At 51.1% G+C, this 21240-nt stretch overlaps 1 protein-coding gene across 1 annotated transcript; it reads left to right on the top strand.

The window, feature by feature from the left end:
- The first annotated feature begins 15610 nt into the window (after positions 1-15610).
- Positions 15611-21181, top strand: FMOD (fibromodulin). The gene is made up of 3 exons (XM_075613696.1): positions 15611-16007; positions 18116-19056; positions 20157-21181. The coding sequence occupies exons 2-3, from the start codon at positions 18126-18128 to the stop codon at positions 20306-20308; spliced, it is 1083 nt and encodes a 360-aa protein (XP_075469811.1). The 5' UTR covers positions 15611-16007; positions 18116-18125; the 3' UTR covers positions 20309-21181.
- The last annotated feature ends 59 nt before the right edge of the window (positions 21182-21240 follow it).

The following is a 21240-nucleotide window of genomic DNA, read 5'->3' as shown; positions in this document are numbered from 1 at the left end:
TCCCTCACCCTACACTCTCATCCCTCACCCTACACTCTCATCCCTCACCCTACACTCTCATCCCTCACCCTGCACTCTCATCCCTCACCCTGCACTCTCATCCCTCACCCTGCACTCTTATCCCTCACCCTGCACTCTCATCCCTCACCCTACACTCTCATCCCTTCCCTTACACTCTCATCCCTTCCCTTACACTCTCATCTTTTCCCTTACACTCTCATCCCTTCCCTTACACTCTCATCCCTTCCCTTACACTCTCATCCCTCACCCTACACTCTCATCCCTCACCCTACACTCTCATCCCTTCCCTTGCACTCTCATCCCTCACCCTGCACTCTCATCCCTCACCCTGCACTCTCATCCCTCACCCTGCACTCTCATCCCTCACCCTACACTCTCATCCCTCACCCTACACTCTCATCCCTCACCCTACACTCTCATCCCTCACCCTACACTCTCATCCCTCACCCTACACACTCAAACCTCACCCTACACTCTCATCCCTCACCCTGCACTCTCATCCCTCACCCTGCACTCTCATCCCTCACCCTGCACTCTCATCCCTCACCCTGCACTCTCATCCCTCACCCTACACTCTCATCCCTCACCCTACACTCTCATCCCTCACCCTACACTCTCATCCCTCACCCTACACTCTCATCCCTCACCCTACACTCTCATCCCTCACCCTACACTCTCATCCCTCACCCTACACTCTCATCCCTCACCCTACACTCTCATCCCTCACCCTACACTCTCATCCCTCACCCTACACTCTCATCCCTCACCCTACACTCTCATCCCTCACCCTACACTCTCATCCCTCACCCTACACTCTCATCCCTCACCCTACACTCTCATCCCTTCCCTTACACTCTCATCCCTCACCCTACACTCTCATCCCTCACCCTACACTCTCATCCCTCACCCTACACTCTCATCCCTCACCCTACACTCTCATCCCTCACCCTACACTCTCATCCCTCACCCTACACTCTCATCCCTCACCCTACACTCTCATCCCTCACCCTACACTCTCATCCCTCACCCTACACTCTCATCCCTCACCCTACACTCTCATCCCTCACCCTGCACTCTCATCCCTCACCCTGCACTCTTATCCCTCACCCTGCACTCTTATCCCTCACCCTGCACTCTTATCCCTCACCCTGCACTCTCATCCCTGACCCTACACTCTCATCCCTGACCCTACACTCTCATCCCTCACCCTACACTCTCATCTCTTCCCTTACACTCTCATCCCTTCCCTTACACTCTCATCCCTCACCCTACACTCTCATCCCTCACCTTACACTCTAATCCCTCACCCTGCACTATTATCCCTCACCCTGCACTCTTATCCCTCACCCTGCTCTCTCATCCCTGACCCTACACTCTCATCCCTGACCCTACACTCTCATCCCTCACCCTACACTCTCATCTCTTCCCTTACACTCTCATCCCTTCCCTTACACTCTCATCCCTCACCCTACACTCTCATCCCTCACCCTACACTCTCATCCCTCACCCTACACTCTCATCCCTCACCCTGCACTCTCATCCCTCACCCTGCACTCTCATCCCTCACCCAACACTCTCATCCCTCACCCAACACTCTCATCCCTCACCCTACACTCTCATCCCTCACCCTACACTCTCATCCCTCACCCTACACTCTCATCCCTCACCCTACACTCTCATCCCTCACCCTACACTCTCATCCCTCACCCTACACTCTCATCCCTCACCCTACACTCTCATCCCTCACCCTGTACTCTCATCCCTCACCTTGCACTCTCATCCCTCACCCTACACTCTCATCCCTCACCCTACACTCTCATCCCTCACCCTACACTCTCATCCCTCACCCTACACTCTCATCCCTCACCCTACACTCTAATCCCTCACCCTACACTCTCATCCCTCACCCTACACTCTCATCCCTCACCCTACACTCTCATCCCTCACCCTACACTCTCATCCCTCACCCTACACTCTCATCCCTCACCCTACACTCTCATCCCTCACCTTGCACTCTTATCCCTCACCCTACACTCTCATCCCTCACCCTACACTCTCATCCCTTCCCTTACACTCTCATCCCTTCCCTTACACTCTCATCCCTTCCCTTACACTCTCATCCCTCACCCTACACTCTCATCCCTCACCCTACACTCTCATCCCTTCCCTTGCACTCTCATCCCTCACCCTACACTCTCATCCCTCACCCTACACTCTCATCCCTCACCCTACACTCTAATCCCTCACCCTACACTCTCATCCCTCACCCTACACTCTCATCCCTCACCCTACACTCTCATCCCTCACCCTACACTCTCATCCCTCACCCTACACTCTCATCCCTCACCCTACACTCTCATCCCTCACCTTGCACTCTTATCCCTCACCCTACACTCTCATCCCTCACCCTACACTCTCATCCCTTCCCTTACACTCTCATCCCTTCCCTTACACTCTCATCCCTTCCCTTACACTCTCATCCCTCACCCTACACTCTCATCCCTCACCCTACACTCTCATCCCTTCCCTTGCACTCTCATCCCTCACCCTGCACTCTCATCCCTCACCCTGCACTCTCATGCACATTTGCACTGCTCATAGCTAGCACTGAGCATTAGGTATTGAGTTTTGGGAGGAGGATTTCTACATATGTGAGTTACTGAGGTAACACTGTGCCCGCCCTTCCTCAGAGACGGCAATTACTTGTAATGCAATAATCTGAGGATTCTTCATAAATGTAACATTATGTCTAGTTTTCCAAACCTCACGGGTCTCTTCTTCATGTATACAGAGCTTTCCAAACCTCACGCTGTTCTTCACATGTACAGTACTTTCCAAACCTCAATGGTCTCTTCTTCATGTGTACAGAGCTTTCTTCACGTATACAGAACTTTCCAAACCTCACAGGTCTCTTCTTCACGTATACAGAGCTTTCCAAACCTCACGGGTCTCTTCTTCACGTATACAGAGCTTTCCAAACCTCAAAGGTCTCTTCTTCATGTGTACAGAGCTTTTTTCACGTATACAGAACTTTCCAAACCTCGCAGGCCTCTTCTTCGCGTGTACAGGCTTTCCAAACCTCACAGGTCTCTTCTTCACATGTACAGAGCTTTCCAAACCTCACGGGTCTCTTCTTCACGTATACAGAGCTTTCCAAACCTCAAAGGTCTCTTCTTCATGTGTACAGAGCTTTTTTCACGTATACAGAACTTTCCAAACCTCGCAGGCCTCTTCTTCGCGTGTACAGGCTTTCCAAACCTCGCAGGCCTCTTCTTCGCGTGTACAGGCTTTCCAAACCTCACAGGTCTCGTTTTGTACGTGTAAATAAAGCATTGCCTGTTCCGACGCAAATGGAGTTATTGGTTGTATCCGCTGCATTCCATGCCCCAGCCTGGGTTATTGTGACGGCCTTGTGTACAGGTAGCACACACCGTTTCCAGGCCCGCATTCCTTGATTTGGGCAGCACGTGTGCAGACGATAGGCTCGAGCCAAGATGTCTGAGTGAAGGGATCAGCTGGAAAGCGACTCTGGGAATTTGCGGAGAGCCACACTGATGATCATAGGAAGTTTGTTAGATGATTTTACAGCCTGTACTAGTTCATGGAATTAAACACAGACCGTGAACATTTACTCATAATAACCCCATTTGTTCTGGAACACGCAGTGCTTCTTTACACACACTGTCTTCCTCTTGCACCCGGCCTAGCAAACACTTTTTCCTCTCACTCTTTTTTTAAAAACATTCCATCTGTCTATTCTCTCTCTCACTTTTTTTTTTCTCTCTTCCTCTTCCTCTCTCCCACTCTCTTTCACTTGTGTACCTCATTCTCTTTTTTTTCTCTCTCATCACATCTATTTCTCTCTCTCATCCCCTCTCCCTCTCTCTCCTCTATCTCTCATCCCATTTCCCCTCTACCTCTCATCCCTATCTCCCCTTTCATCCCCCCTTCTCTCATCCCCTCCCCCTCTCTCTCCTCTATTTCTCACCCCCTCTCCCCTCTCTCATCCCTTCTACCTCTCATCCCTATCTCCCCTTTCATCCCCCCTTCTCTCATCCCCTCTCCCTCTCTCCCCTCTCTCATCCCCTCTCACCTCTATCTTTCATCCCCTCTCCCGCCTCTCTCTTCTCCATCTCTGATCCCCTCTCCCTCTCTCCTCTCTATCTCACACCCCCTCTCCCCCCTCTCGCTCTCGGTTTCTCCCAGGCTCTCTGATCCTATAGTGAGGAATGTTTGGCTATTTGAGCTGTAGGAAATCTGACTTTTATTAAAACGATACAGAACCCAGGGAGCCCAAGAGACCTGCACTGCAGCTCTGGAGTCGGATCAAAACCGCTCTTCTTATAGGGGTACAGGTATACTGGTGCTTATATAATGAACAGTATAGGGTTAAACAGCTCTGATATAGGTGCCCACAGATTCACATGGATACATATATACTATATAAGTGTGTTTGTCTGTTAGGTTATGATATATATAATGTATCACTTTTATATAGGTGCAGACTGGCCGCATATATGGCTACATACATAATGTTTAGAGGTACAAAGCTCTTATAGAGGTGTACTCAGAATCCATTGATTGAGGAGGGGCGGGGGGGGCGGGGCAAAGGGCAGGGAGGGGCGGGGGGGGGCAGGGAGGGGAGGAAGGGGCGGGGGGGGAGGGGAGGAAGGGGCGGGGGGGAGGGGAGGAAGGGGCAGGGCAAAGGGCAGGGAGGGGCAAAGGTCAGGGAGGGCTGGGGGGGCAGGGGGCAAAGGGCTGGGGGGGCAGGGGGCAAAGGGCTGGGGGGGCAGGGGGCAAAGGGCTGGGGGAGGGAGGGCAGGGGGCAAAGGGCAGGGGGAGGGAGGGGGCAAAGGGCAGGGGGAGGGAGGGCAGGGAGCAAAGGGCAGGGGGAGGGGGCAAAGGGCAGGGGGAGGGAGGGCAGGGAGCAAAGGGCAGGGGGCAAAGGGCAGGGGGAGGGAGGGCAGGGAGCAAAGGGCAGGGGGAGGGAGGGCAGGGAGCAAAGGGCAGGGAGCAAAGGGCAGGGGGAGGGAGGGCAGGGAGCAAAGGGCAGGGGGCAAAGGGCAGGGGGAGGGAGGGCAGGGAGCAAAGGGCAGGGGGAGGGAGGGCAGGGAGCAAAGGGCAGGGGGCAAAGGGCAGGGGGAGGGAGGGCAGGGAGCAAAGGGCAGGGGGCAAAGGGCAGGGGGAGGGAGGGCAGGGGGCAAAGGGCAGGGGGAGGGAGGGCAGGGGGCAAAGGGCAGGGGGGCAGGGGGCAAAGGGCAGGGGGCAAAGGGCTGGGGGGGCAGGGGGCAAAGGGCTGGGGGGGCAAAGGGCTGGGGGGGCAAAGGGCTGGGGGGGCAAAGGGCAGGGGGAGGGAGGGCAGGGGGCAAAGGGCAGGGGGAGGGAGGGCAGGGGGCAAAGGGCTGGGGGGGCAAAGGGCTGGGGGGGCAAAGGGCAGGGGGAGGGAGGGCAGGGGGCAAAGGGCAGGGGGAGGGAGGGCAGGGGGCAAAGGGCAGGGGGAGGGAGGGCAGGGGGCAAAGGCCAGGGGGAGGGAGGGCAGGGGGCAAAGGGCAGGGGGCAAAGGGCAGGGGGAGGGAGGGCAGGGGGGCAAAGGGCAGGGGGAAAGGGCACAGGGAGGGAGGGCAGGGGGCAAAGGGCAAGGGGTAGGGGGGGCAAAGGGCAGGGGGAGTCAGGGACGCGTTAAATAACCCATTCCCCTGCGTTTCCTCACCTTGCACACGGGCGCGCTCCTGTTCCTACAGGTACCGGCCGTCCTCCTCCTCCACCTCGGGCTCCTCAGCGGAAAGGCTGAGACGCTCCGGTGAGGAGGTGCTGCGCCTTTCGCGGGGAGAGGTGGAGACAGCCGGAGGAGAGACGGAGACAGCCGGAGGAGAGGCCTCTGGGACGGGGAGCGGCCTGTGTGAGGGGAGAGCCGCAGAGAGCGTGCTCTGTGTGTGTGTTTTAAGCGGCGGGGGTGGTGAGCGGGGGAGAGAGAGGGGGAGAGAGGGGGATGAGCAGGCGGGGGGTGAGGGAGAGCGCCGGGTGAGGGAGTGGCCTATGGGTGGTGAGAGCCGTGGGGAGCGCTCTCGGGGATGTTCAGCTGGGGGAGCGGCCTATGTGAGGGGAGAGCCGCAGAGAGCGTGGGGGTGTGTGTGTGTGTGTGTCTCTCCGTCTCTCCTTTGGCCCGTCACTCCGCCTCAGGCCAATGAGAGGTGTGCGGGGGCGTGAGGGCCAAGGGAGCAATCTCATTGGCCTGGCCCAAGGTCCAATGGGATTGCCGCTAGGGACACAGGGAGGGACACAGGGAGACACATACAGACATAGAAACATATGACGCTTTCACAAATATATAGTGAGATATATATGTGTGTGTGTGTGTGTGTGTGTGTGTACATTTCCTATTAGAGGGTAGCTGCACTTACAGGTTTAATTGTGTACTCAGATGCCTAAGGAACATGAGTGTGTGAGTATAACTATATATATGTGTTCGTGTAAGTATTTGTGTGTTCAGGAGTAAGTACGTGCTTGTGTCAGTGTACGCATATTAATATTATTAATAACTTTATATAGCGCTTTTTCCCCAATGGGACTCAAAGCTTCACAGTTACAAAAAGCCAAAAAGGAGAATACTTTTAAGGTGATAAGAGAGACCAAACACCAGGAAAGATGTAACACAGGATGGGACGGTGCTGTAGTTATTAAATGCCGGACAGGTTGTGGTTCATTAATTAAATGCCTGGGTAAGCAGGTATGACCTGACCCTGTTTTATAGATTCCCAGAGCGGGGACCTCTCGCACTGTACGAGGCAGACAAGGGGCGCAATCGGAACACCTGATTAGGATGTGCAGTCGCGACGTCGTAACGGCGCGTTGTCATGACAATGCATCGCCATGAAGCCGAAGCATCGCATGATGCGGATAGAGGAGGGCTGCTCTTTTACACAGGCCTCGCTCTCTCTCCGTTTCATACGGTAGCTGTGGGGAAGAGTGCGGGCCAATGAACGCATGATACCAATTATTGGGGGGTGCAAATGCACCCTTGCACCCCCCCCCCCCCTTGTTGCATTACTGAAGAAGACTGTTCCAGGGAGAGGGAGCAGTGTGGCTAAAAGCTCGGGCCCCAAAGGAAGTCAAGGAGATTCTGGGAGCTGTTAGGAGTCAATCTGTAGATCAAAGTGAGCGAATGGAAGTGCAGGGAACTAGAAGCTCTGTCACACAGCTGGGACCCTGGGCATGTACAGTGGGGCTTTGAATGTCAACAAGGCAATCTTGAAATAAAATCACAATATTACAGGCAGCCAGTGCAGTGAATGAAGAACAGGTGTCAAGTGGCAAGAATGGGTCTGGTTAGTTAATAACCTGACCGCAGCATTCTGCACCAGCTGCCGGCTGTGCAGCTCTTTCTCTGGGAGAGCCAGGTAGAGTGCAGGGCAGTGGTCCAGGCGGGAGGACACAAAGGCATGGACAAGCGTAGTAAGATCCTCCTGGGGCGGGATCAAGTGCTTAATCCTGGCTATGTTCTTTATGTGAAAGAATGAAGATTTGGTCATGGCTGACACCTGATGTTTAAGAGTCAAGTCACAGTCAAGGACAACCCCAAGATTACACAACTGGGAACCCCCAGGTTTAAGTCCAGTTGGTATGACCTAGCTCAACCAACTGGCACTCGTCCACTCTGCGAGCTCAGATAAACATCTATTGATGACTGATAATGGGTCCTTAGTACCTGGTGCAAAGGACAAGTAGACTTGAGTGTCATCTGCACAGCAGCGATAACCCAGGCCATGCTGTCTGGTTATGTCCTCTAGTGGCAGCATGTACACTGCGGACAACAGAGGAGATGGGATAGAACCCTGTGGCACTCCACATGACAGGAGCATGGGATAGAACCCTGTGGCACTCCACATGACAGGAGCATGGGATAGAACCCTGTGGCACTCCACATGACAGGAGCATGGGATAGAACCCTGTGGCACTCCACATGACAGGAGCATGGGATAGAACCCTGTGGCACTCCACATGACAGGAGCATGGGATAGAACCCTGTGGCACTCCACATGACAGGAGCATGGGATAGAACCCTGTGGCACTCCACATGACAGGAGCATGGGTGTAGAGGAGATAGGATAGAACCCTGTGGCACTCCACATGACAGGAGCATGGGTGCAGAGGAGATGGGATAGAACCCTGTGGCACTCCACATGACAGGAGCATGGGTGCAGAGGAGATAGGATAGAACCCTGTGGCACTCCACATGACAGGAGCATGGGTGCAGAGGAGATAGGATAGAACCCTGTGGCACTCCACATGACAGGAGCATGGGTGCAGAGGAGTACACGCCTGAAGATACCTTCTGTGATCTTTATGGAGAACAATGTGTTATCAATGGCGCTTAAGTCAATAAGTGCAATTAGAAATAGATTGTGTACAATAAGTGACCAGTTAGTGAATATAACCACTAATCAGCTTAAAAGTGAACTACAGGTGTAGTAAAAAAAAAAAGCACACATGGGTGTGTATAGCAAACCAATACTAAAGATATATGTTGATTGCAGCACAACCCTTGGGGGGGGGTTGCTTTTTCTCAATCCCAATTGTGTAGGTATCCAGGTCATGGAGAGGGCAGGTCAATATAGAAAACATACAATAGTGCCCTATGTCTGTGGTATGGTAAATAGTGGTCTGTGAAGCCACAGGAAATATACTCACATATTTCCCATTCTTTTAGCATGTCCCAAATCAGTGGCAATGATGTACGATGGTAAACTCTGGTTGATCTTGTGTATGTAGCACGTTAGTAAAATAAAGGTAGAGGACCCAATAGTACAGACTGTAATAGATTTTATCAATAAGAACAAACAAAAAGTGAACACTCACACGGTGTCAATTCTTTAGCCGCATGGGACAATAGGAACAGCTGACGCACTCAGCCCCTCTGCTCTGCGTACTCCGTGTCTCTCACTTCCGGGTTGAAATGCCAAATGATCGGCGGTGACGACAGCAGCGTTGTATCGGCGTCCCCTCTCTCGTCTCGCTGTGTGACCTGGAGACCTTCTGTGATATTCCAGTGAGAAAAGATCTGAACCAGCTGAGAACTGTGCCACCCAGTCCACAGAAATCCTTCAGGCGCTCCATTAAGATCCCATGGTCAACAATATCAAATGCTGCAGAGAGGTCAAGGAGTACTGAGATCGAACATCGCCTGTCTCTCGCCAGGAGATCATTTGGCACACGAACCAGAGCTGTTTCAGTATTATGCCGTCTTCTGAATCCTGACTGGAATGGGTCATAAATACCATGGGTTGATGGACGGGTTTCCAGTTGGGTTGCCACCACTTTCTCAATACCCTTCCCTAAGAAAGGAAGGTTTTGATACAGGCCTGTAATTAACCATGCAACCTGGATCTAATGAAGGCTTTGTTAGAAGAGGGCTGATGACTGCTTCCTTCAGTGGTTCGGGAGAGATCCCTCTCTGCAAAAAGCACAGGACTATTTTGGCAAACACTGGGCCGATTGCATCAACCCAGCCTAAGAGAAGGCATATAGAGACTGGGTCTAAATCACAGGGAACACAACCCCTGGATTGTTTGCAAAATGTCTTCTACATCCAGATGGTCAAAGGTAGTCCATAAAGCTAGAGAACCTGCATTCTCATGCCTGGAACCCTGACACATTAGATAGCACAGTCTGGATCCCAGCTCGAATGGAGGCTACTTTATCAGAGAAGAAAGCAAAATCATCACAACGGGACTGTGAAAAGGCTTCACCAGACTGCAGACATGCTGGTTTGCAGAGCTTCTCCACGGAGCAGAAGAGATGAGCTGATCTATTGTCCGCTGCCATGATCTCAAGTGACGAACTCTTGACTTCTTACTAGTAATTGTGGACTGGCATTTTATAATGCAGTCGATCAGTTTCCACTTGTCCTCAATCCTGCAAGACTTCCGCCAGCGCCATTCAAACCTGCTGCCCTTCTTCTTCAATTCCCTAATATAACTGTCAAACCAAGGGATGTGATGGTGTGAGGTGAGGGGTCATATACGAACAGGAGAGATAGTATCCATTGTATCCCCCAAATTGTTATTGTAGTAATGCAAAAGAGCACTGGGATCCACACAGACAGTCAATATGTCAGAGAAATACAGGTTTGCCCTCAAGCCCTGGGGAATCACACCCTTCAATGGTCAGTACCTGGCCATGATTGAGAACAAAATGGAGCGGTGGTCTGACCAGACAACTAGGTCTATTGTGAGGTTGGAGATTTCTAAACCGGTCTGGAAAACAAGATCAAGTGTGTGTCCACTTCTATGGGTAGCAGAGCAATGAAGTTGGATGAAGCCCATAGCATTCATTGTGTGGAGGAGGTCTTGCCAAAATTGAGAGCATTTATCATCGATCCAGGCATTGAAATCCCCAAGATAAACCATCAGGGGTACGCCAGGACTAGGCCAGCAACAAGGAGTACAATTTTCTGCAGAAACACCGTCCCATCTCCCAGGGGGCGACAGAAGAAAAGGACTCCAGGCGACACACCCGTAGCACTCTGGGTTCACTGCAATACACTCAAATGATTGAGTTAGCCCCACTGGGAGGGCCTTTGGTTTCAAAGTTGTTTTAAAACAGATTGGCACACCTCCTCCCCTACGCTCCTGTCTTGAGCAGTGAATGACAGAATAATTTGTTGGGACAGCAGCTTCTAAAATGGGGGGCTGCGTTTTCATCTAGCCAAGTCTCTGTGATACATGTTAGGTCTCATGATTCAATAAGGTCAGCTATAACAGCTGTCTTCCTAATAGATATGTAAAGAGGGTTAAGGCTGCACTTCACAAATAAGATAAAACATATACAGTTTACCGGTGCTGCTGGTTCAAGGAAGTACCTGCCAGGCAAAATCCAAAGTACACTTAGGAAGAAAGGATCCAGGGCTCCACGGAGTTCTAAATAAACAAATTTATTGTGCCACACAACGTTTCGACCAACAGGTCTTTCTCAGTCACTTGAGAAAGACCTGTTGGTCGAAACGTTGTGTGGCACAATAAATTTGTTTATTTAGAAATCCGTGGAGCGCTGGATCCTTTTTTCCTAATAGATATGGCATTACATAAGTCGGTTCCAATAGAACACACCGGTGGGCCTGGGATAGTGTTCTGTCCTTTCAGTGTAGGATCTCTGGGGATGGGGATCAAGCAGGAAGGACCCTAATTCTGTTTCTATGTACCTTACGCTGTATATTGGACACCACTTCCACCTGTCTCCTCTCTGGCTGTGTGGGTGAGCAGGAGGGTAAGTGAGCTAGGAAGGTTTGGGAGAGAGTTATTTTTGGATGTTTGCCCACCACGACAGCCCCGGTGAGATTTTCTTTTTAAATGCCAAGGGATTGAAGGACATAATGAAGGGATGGTTCGATATGAACCACAGCACGAGGAGGGTGGAGTGACAGAAGGAGACTAGATGTGTAGGAATACATCAGGTCGGCAGCAAAATTGTTAACATGGTGGAGGCCAGACTGAGGGTTGGCTAGTGGTAGAGGAGAGTGGAGATGACTAAATTAGTCAATGAAGTTTATGGAGGGAGGGTTCAAAGAGTCCTTATGGCTGGGTTTGTTGTGGTAGTAGTATAATAGGATCTCTATGGTTGTCTTGCTGTGATAGACAGATCCCAGTATCATGCACTAAGGCAGGGGAGCGCAATCTTTTTCCCCTGCGCCCCCCTTCCGTCTCCCCCTCCTCGCGCCCCCACTCCTTACCTTGGTTCCGGCACTATGCTGTCACGTTGCCATGGTGACGCGTCTCCAGAAGCCGTCTGAGCCAAGGTAAGTGCAGTTTACAGAGGTCTTCGTCACTTCCCCGGCATTTAATTTAAATGCCTTCGGGAAGCACGCGGTGCCTCTGTAAACCCTGCGCCCCTGCAGGGAATCACACACCCCCCTTGGGGGAGCGCCCCCCAGTTTGCGCACCCCTGCACTTAGGAACCTCCTGATGTAATTTACAAAAAAAAAAAAAGTTTTATTGAAATCCAAAAACTCACAATTTAAAAACACATACAAATTCTGAACCATTATCCGTATCCCGAGATGAGCCTCGATCGCTCTATAGTAATGGCGCTGAAACTTGTGCATCCGGCTGCCGGGCCTCTGGTTGCCGCCGGTGGACACTGGCTCTCCGCGGGCCTTCAGTCCCGTGCTGGGCCTCTCTCTGATGTTGGAGCGCACCGGAAGCTGAGCTTCTGTCCCGCACCGGCATGAGAGAGAGGCCCGGCGCATGACCGTGAGGGAGAGAGGTAGGCCCATGGGAGAGATACCATCCCCCAGGTAAGTGGAACCAGGTAAGTGGAAGAATGTATTTGAGGGGGGGGTGGGTTGTGTAAGAATGTATTGGGGGGTATTGTAAGTATGTATCTGGGGGGTAGTGTAAGTATTTGGCGGTGTAATGTAAATATGTATTGGGGGGGCAGTGTAAGTATGTATCTGGGGGGGTAGTGGAAAAATATATTTGGGGATAGTGTAAGTATATATTTGGGGGGGTAGTGTAAGAATGTATTTGGGGGATAGTGTAAGCATGTATTTGGGGGGGATAGTGTAAGAATGTATTGGGGGGGTAGTGTAAGAATGTATTTGGGGGGGTAGTGTAAGAATGTATTTGGGGGGATAGTGTAAGCATGTATTTGGGGGTAGTGTAAGAATGTATTTGGGGATGTAATGTAAGTATGTATCTGGGGGTTAGTGTAAGAATGTATTGGGGGTAGTGTAAGTATGTATCTGGCGGGGTAGTGTAAGTATGTATTTGGAGGATAGTGTAAGAATGTATTGGGGAATGTAATGTAAGTATGTATATGGGGGCAGTGTAAGAATGTATCTGGGGGTTAGTGGAAGAATGTATTGGGGGAGTAGTGTAAGAATATATTGGAGGATAGTGTAAGAATGTATTGGGGCAGTGTAAGTATGTATCTGGGGGAGTAGTGTAAGAATATATTGGAGGATAGTGTAAGAATGTATTTGGGGGTATAGTGTAAGAATGTATTGGGGGTTAGTATAAGTATGTATCTGGGGGGGTAGTGGAAGAATGTATTTGGGGGGGTAGTGTAAGAATGTATTGGGGGTAGTGTAAGTATATATTTGGAGGATAGTGTAAGAATGTATTGGGGTAGTGTAAGTATATATTTGAGGGGGTAGTGTAAGTATATATTTGAGGGGGTAGTGTAAGTATGTATCTGGGGGGATGGTAAAAGTATATATTTGGGGGGTAGTGTAAGTATATATTTGAGGGGGTAGTGTAAGTATGTATCTGGGGGGGTAGTGTACGTATGTATCTGGGGTAGTGTAAGAATGCATTTTAGGGGTTAGTGTAAGAATGTATTTTGTAGCTGGACTGTGTGGGTATTGTGGGGGGGGGGTAATTATTGTGGGAGGGAATTGTATTGGTATTGGGGGGAATTGTGTGTGTGGCCAGGGATGGAGGAGGGAATGAGTGATAGCGGAGGGGGGGGGGGGAGAGTGAGAGGGGTGTAAGTGGGACTGAGGAAGAGAGAGGGGTGAGTGAGGAAGAGAGTGGGGTTGAGTGAGATAGGGGTAGAAAAATATATGGGAAGAGGGGGGGGGATGGAGGAGGGGGCTTGCAAGACCACCGACACGGGGGGGGAGGGGAAGGGGAGCGGTCTCGTAAGATTGCCGACACGGAGTCCACACTGTAGTTCTGGACCCGGGAAATCTGTCGGCGACTCTGTATGAAAGTATTTTTTTGTGTGCAGTTTGTTCAGGATGTCACAGTTATCCAAGGCAGAGTGAGCATTGCCTGTTATATGGCACTACCCACATCAGAGCAGGCTTAAGTGAGGAACAAAGAGAACACAAATACATACACCAAGCACTAAACCTAATAAAATATAGAGTGGAGAAACATTACCGGAATAAATCCCCAAACTGTGATTACAAACGAATGTGTCCAAGTCCGCTAGAAGAGGGTTGCAATACAATATCCCTTTAACGGGACGGCAGCCTGGAAAACTTGTAGGTTCTTCACCCCCCCAAAGAAAACCAAATATATACTTAGCGAAAAAGTAGTCCTCCTTGGCGCCAAATTCTTTGCAGAAGAAATATTACCATGTGGCCTTTGATATAAGTGTCCAGTTGTTCCTTTTACATTGAAAGTACTGCAGAAGAGGAACATAGCACAATATGTCTGCTCTCTCTCGGAAACTAATTAGCTCTTACAGGTGTTTACTCACACTTTATAATCCTTTTGATAGAGTATAAATGTATATTGAGATTTCTTCTCAGCAGGCTTGTCTTATCCTCCCTTGTGTCATGCCGGTATATACATAGGGATGCAGCTCATACAGCCCGATAAAGGTTTGTGTGGGGTGTTCAAGTTCTTTCAAGTGGAGGTGTGAAAAACGGTACAGGTATGTGTGTGTCATGTACAGCGACCCACATTCACCGTACCGTCTTGTGGCAAAAAATATTATGGTGCTGGAAGCCACCTTACAGAGAATTCACTTTAATGGGGTCTTCCAGCACCATGACGGCACAAAACTGCTTGGTAAATAGGGCCAGGATGTTTATTATAGGGGAGCTGTATTTACAACTAATATCCAGTAGGTGTCTTTGGGAATAAAACACTGAGCCCAGCTGATACATCTGACGGGATACTTTGAATATTTATAGAGACACGTTGTGTATGTGTAGGGCAGTGGAACCCAAACTTTTTTACATAGTGCACCGCCTATTAGAAAATATTTTCTACGCGAACCCCAAATTAGCAAATGTTATTTGCTACACATCATACTGTTGCGAACAAAACTGTGTGACCGATCTCAGGCAGTATAGTGTCCTGAGAGCGTGGGGGGAACACATGCTTAATAGGGCCCCTCAGTGTGTGCAGGCAGCATGGGGGGGTATAGCTGTCGCTCACTGCGGGAGCTTCCAAAGTCACGCCCCATAATGCCGTGTTACTGTGAATGTAACGCACTGTGAGGAGCAACTTTGGAGGCTCCTCCTGCCAGTGACATTATACCCACCATGCTAAGGTGCAGTTTTGGGCGTTACTAAGTGCGCCGTCCCCCCACGGGCTCAGGAACAGCCCATTCTGCCTGGAAGCCATCAGTACATTTTGGTGAACCCCTTAGAGAACCGTCACAAACCCCCTGTTAGAAATCACTAGTATAGGCAACACATTCTCTTTATATTTCAGGGGATACACTGAGTATGTATTACATTGTCAGCATGAGAGAAGAGAGAATGTGTGTGTGCCAGGTCGCTGTCAGGTGCACGAGTAAACAAATATTACCCAGGAACAAATGAGAATAGGGCTTCCAGGGTCTCTGATTCTGGAGAATTCAAGGCCCATTGCTCTTCCTTTCATCTGCCTGCAGACAATGTTTTATCCCTGTGGTGGCTGCACACCTTGTGCATTGTCTAAGAGACTGTGCCCATCCACTGAGGGCATACAAAGGATTAGAGTGCCTTATTGCAGGGGGCAACTTCTGGTAGTGCCCTGCCTGAACTCGCTAAGGATTATAGGTGCCTTATTGCAAGACAGAGGACCTGTTATAGTGCTCTGCCAGCAGCAGGAGACAGGGAGGAGCCTGAGAAGTTACAGGAGAAGGTTGTAGTTGGCAGAAGACCGAGGAAAACTTCCATCCTCATCTCAGGTCTCACTTTCCATAAACACAGAGGAGAGAGAAGGAGAGAGAGGAGAGAGTGACCAAGAGACAGTGACAGAGGAGAGAGAGAGAGAGGAGAGAGTGACCAAGAGACAGCGAGAGAGCACATCAGAGAGAGAAGGAAAGAGAGTGTGACAGTGACACAGAGCAAGGCAACAATAGGAGACCATAGCCACACACTGGCATAGCATTACTTCCCAGGACACACACTGCTGCATACCTATTTATAGCACAAAGTAATACAGAGGTGTACACACTGGTACACACCTGCAGACCACCCCGTGGCACACACGCACACACAGAACCTGCGAGGACACGGAGCTGAGAGGATACACAGGACACGTCTGGTAAGGATATTTTTTATATATGTCTATAAAGTGTGGGAAATGCAGAACAGTTTGTCTTATAGTCACCCTGACCAAGAGGTGCCAGGCTCTGTATCCCTGCACCAGCCCATAGTCACCCTGACCAAGAGGTGCCAGGCTCTGTATCCCTGCACCGGCCCCATAGTCACCGTGACCAAGAGGTGCCAGGCTCTGTATCCCTGCACCAGCCCATAGTCACCCTGACCAAGAGGTGCCAGGCTCTGTATTCCTGCACCAGCCCATAGTCACCCTGACCAAGAGGTGCCAGGCTCTGTATTCCTGCACCAGCCCATAGTCACCCTGACCAAGAGGTGCCAGGCTCTGTATTCCTGCACCAGCCCATAGTCACCCTGACCAAGAGGTGCCAGGCTCTGTATTCCTGCACCAGCCCATAGTCACCCTGACCAAGAGGTGCCAGGCTCTGTATTCCTGCACCAGCCCATAGTCACCCTGACCAAGAGGTGCCAGGCTCTGTATCCCTGCACCAGCCCATAGTCACCCTGACCAAGAGGTGCCAGGCTCTGTATCCCTGCACCAGCCCATAGTCACCCTGACCAAGAGGTGCCAGGCTGTATTCCTGCACCAGTCCATAGTCACCCTGACCAAGAGGTGCCAGGCTCTGTATCCCTGCACCAGCCCATAGTCACCCTGACCAAGAAGTGCCAGGCTCTGTATCCCTGCACCAGCCCATAGTCACCCTGACCAAGAGGTAACAGGCTCTGTATCCCTGCACCAGCCCATAGTCACCCTGACCAAGAGGTGCCAGGCTCTGTATCCCTGCACCAGCCCATAGTCACCCTGACCAAGAGGTGCCAGGCTCTGTATCCCTGCACCAGCCCATAGTCACCCTGACCAAGAGGTGCCAGGCTCTGTATTCCTGCAAAGTCCATAGTCACCCTGACCAAGAGGTGCCAGTCTCTGTATTCCTGCACCAGCCCATAGTCACCCTGACCAAGAGGTGCCAGGCTCTGTATTCCTGCACCAGCCCATAGTCACCCTGACCAAGAGGTGCCAGGCTCTGTATCCCTGCACCAGCCCATAGTCACCCTGACCAAGAGGTGCCAGGCTCTGTATCCCTGCACCAGCCCATAGTCACCCCGACCAAGAGGTGCCAGGCGCTGTATCCCTGCACCAGTCCATAGTCACCCTGACCAAGAGGTGCCAGGCTCTGTATCCCTGCACCAGCCCCATAGTCACCCTGACCAAGAGGTGCCAGGCTCTGTATCCCTGCACCAGCCCATAGTCACCCTGACCAAGAGGTGCCAGGCTCTGTATCCCTGCACCAGCCCATAGTCACCCGGACCAAGAGGTGCCAGGCTCTGTATCCCTGCACCAGCCCCATAGTCACCCTGACCAAGAGGTGCCAGGCTCTGTATCCCTGCACCAGCCCATAGTCACCCTGACCAAGAGGTGCCAGGCTCTGTATCCCTGCACCAGCCCATAGTCACCCTGACCAAGAGGTGCCAGGCTCTGTATCCCTGCACCAGCCCATAGTCACCCTGACCAAGAGGTGCCAGGCTCTGTATCCCTGCACCAGCCCATAGTCACCCTGACCAAGAGGTGCCAGCTTTATAAGCAGCTCTAGTGACGCTATGCCTGTGTGGGGTATCTGAGGTGATTTCTTTCCTTAGAAGTAGGTTTGCCTTTTTCTGTACTTTTACTGGCTCTCACATGATTATTACAAGTCTAGGAGCATTTTCTTTGTCACTGTGTCAGCTAAGGGTGGGTGGAACAGACCCCACACTCACAGGTCAACTTTGTCTTTGTCACCCTGCGATGGGAGGGACAGACACACAACCCATTGGTTCTATTTGTCTGTGACACCTTGGGGTGGGAGGAACAAGCTAGCTAATGCCAACTTAGACTTGGCTTTTTGACACAAAAACATCAGGAAATGCAAAATTAAGTAACTCTTCCATGAACCCTGCTGTTGATTCATATAACTCAGTGTATACAGAGCTTTCCAAACCTCATAGGTCCCTTCTTCACATGTGCTGGGAGGTTTGGAAAGCTCTTTATGCACTATCATATATCTGAAGAACTAGCCACTAATTGTTATTACAATCAGTCCTGTTATGTTACTGTCTCAGCCTCTGCAGGATGAGGCTCCTTGCTCTTCTCCTGCTCGTCTCTCTCTGGGATGTCTCCTGGTCCCAATATGAAGAGGATGATTCCCTCTGGTGGTTTAACTACTTGCGCAGCCAGCAGCAGTACAGCTATGGTAATGGCCCCTCCTATGAGTATGAGCCAGAACCCCCACCTCCATCTGTCAGTGACTGCCCCCAGGAGTGTGAATGCCCTCCGAGTTATCCCACCGCCTTGTACTGCGACGGACGCAACCTCAAGTACCTGCCCTACGTCCCAGCCCGTGTCAAGTATGCCTACTTTCAAAACAACCAGATAAGTGCCGTGCCGGACGGTGCCTTCGACAATGCCACCGGGTTAGTGTGGCTGGCGCTGCACGGGAATCAGCTCCTGAGTGACAAGGTGGGCAGGAAGATCTTCTCCAAGCTCCGGGGGCTGGAGAGACTCTACCTGCAGCACAACAACCTGACCCGCATACCCAGCGGCCTGCCCCGCTCTCTGCGTGAGCTGCACCTCTCCTCCAATCAGCTCCCCCGCGTCCCCTCTAATGCTCTGGAGGGTCTGGAGAACCTGACCGCCCTGTACCTGCACGAAAACCAGATTCAGGAGGTGGGGGGCGCCCTGAGGGGGCTAAAGTCTCTGGTGCACCTGGACCTCAGTAATAACCAGCTACGCAAGCTGCCGGACTCACTGCCTAACTCTTTGGAGCAGCTGTACATGGAGTACAACCAGTTGAGCGCGCTGCCGGTTGATTACTTCAAGGCCTACCCCAAGCTGCAGTATGTCAGGATCTCGCACAACCGGCTTACCAACGAAGGTGTTCCAGGGAACATGTTCAACACTAGCAGCCTGGTGGAACTGGACCTGTCTCACAACCAATTGCACCGTATACCGCCAGTTAGCACCAGTCTGCAGCACTTCTACTTGCAGGGGAACCAGATTGCAGGTGGGACTGGGATAGAGGAGGGTGCAAGTTTTGGGGGGACCTCAATCTGTAACATACAAGGTGGAGACTAATCTCCTAGTTAAATTATTCCTATAATTTATCCTATTGCTCCATTTGATCATTCCCTAGAACTCTTCCTATTTCTATATATAAACTCTTGCTATAACTCCTCCTATTGCTCCATAAAAGCACTCTCTATAAATCCTCCTATTACCCCCATATAAGCACTCTATATATATATATATATATATATATATATACTCCTATGCTCTATATACCACTCCCTATAACTCCTCCTATCGACCCATAGAACCATCCCCATTAACTCCTCTCCATATAACACATCCTATCCAATATACCCGCTCCCTATAACTCCTCCTATTGCTCCATATAACTCATCCTATTCCCCCATATAACCGCTCCCTATAACCCTCCTATCCCATATAACTATTCCCTATAACCCTTCCCATATAACCACTCCCTACAACTCTACCTCCCATATAATCTCTACCAATAACTCCTCCCATCCCATATAACCTCTCCGTACAACCCCTCCCATTCAATATACCCTCCCAATAACTCCTCCTATCCCATATAACCTTTCCCTATCCCTATAACTCCTCCTATTCCATATAACGTTTCCCTATAACCCCTCCTATCCCATATAACGTCTCCCTATAACTCATCCCATATAACCTCCCTATAACTCCTCCTATTCCATATAACCGCTCCCTATAACTCCTCCTCTCCCATATAACTCCTCCCTATAACTCCTTTCCCATATAACCTCTCCCTATAACTCCTATCCCATATAACTTCTCCCTATAACTCCTATCCCATATAACTTCTCCCTATAACTCCTATCCCATATAACCGCTCCCTATAACTCCTCCTATACCATATAACCGCTCCCTATAACTCCTCCTATTCCATATAACCGCTCCTTATGATGTAAATGAACGTAAAGCATCTTGCTGAATGGATATACAGTAATAACACACAGGACGTGGCGCGTTCCGAGTCAGTTCTTGGACGCTGCCCTGTAGCCAGACCAGCTGAGCGCTGTTCCCTGGTAACGTTAGCGTGTTGTTTTGTTGCAGAGTTCTCCGTCAGCAGCTTCTGCACTCACGTGGACATCACCAGCTTTTCCCAGCTGCAGGTGTTACGCCTGGACGGCAACGAAATCCCGAGCAACGCCATCCCGCCGGACACGCCCCTGTGCCTGCGCACTGCTGACATCATCCACATGTAACCCGGCCGAGGGGTCAGGAACCCCCCTCCCCGGCTCCATCGACCCTCCGCTGACCGGTCATCCCACAGCCTGAGCTAACGTGATCATTTGCACCTTCACTGCAATTAAAATGCTAATTATTATTATAATTGACTTAACGAGGCGCTAAGTTAATTTACCACCTTTACAGGAATCTTCAACTAACGCAGTGTTAAGCGCTGTTTTCAGCCGTAACGAGCCCTTGCGTCTCTATAACGCACGTTAGTGCTGATGATATGCTGAAGAGGTGTTCCCCAATAACAACGCATATCCTCAGAGGTCCGTTAAAGATAACGAAGGGATTTAACGAGACGTTAGTTAGGTCGGAGCTAAACTTGGCGTTACTCCCTGAAATAGGGATTATACACGGTCTGGAGAAGTGTAATTAATACAAAGAAAAACATGGGCACAGCGAGACTCACAGGCGGCTCTTCTCAGTGCAGAGACCTGCGAGACTCACAGGCAGCTCTTCTCAAGGCCGAGACCTGCGAGACTCACAGGCGGCTCTTCTCAAGGCCGAGACCTGCGAGGCTCACAGGCGGCTCTTCTCTGGGCCGAGACCTGCGAGACTCACAGGCGGCTCTTCTCTGGGCCGAGACCTGCGAGACTCACAGGCGGCTCCTCTCTGGGCCGAGACCTGCGAGACTCACAGGCAGCTCTTCTCAGGGCCGAGACCTGCGAGACTCACAGGCGGCTCTTCTCAAGGCCGAGACCTGCGAGGCTCACAGGCAGCTCTTCTCAGTGCCGAGACCTGCGAGACTCACAGGCGGCTCTTCTCAGTGCAGAGACCTGCGAGACTCACAGGCAGCTCTTCTCTTGGCCGGGACCTGCGAGACTCATAGGCAGCTCTTCTCTTGGCCGAGACCTGCGAGACTCACAGGCAGCTCTTCTTTTGGCCGGGACCTGCGAGACTC

Source organism: Ascaphus truei, chromosome 9, assembly GCF_040206685.1.
Source record: "Ascaphus truei isolate aAscTru1 chromosome 9, aAscTru1.hap1, whole genome shotgun sequence".
NCBI classification, from domain to species: domain Eukaryota; kingdom Metazoa; phylum Chordata; class Amphibia; order Anura; family Ascaphidae; genus Ascaphus; species Ascaphus truei.
This window is presented reverse-complemented; position numbering and strand designations above follow the sequence as displayed.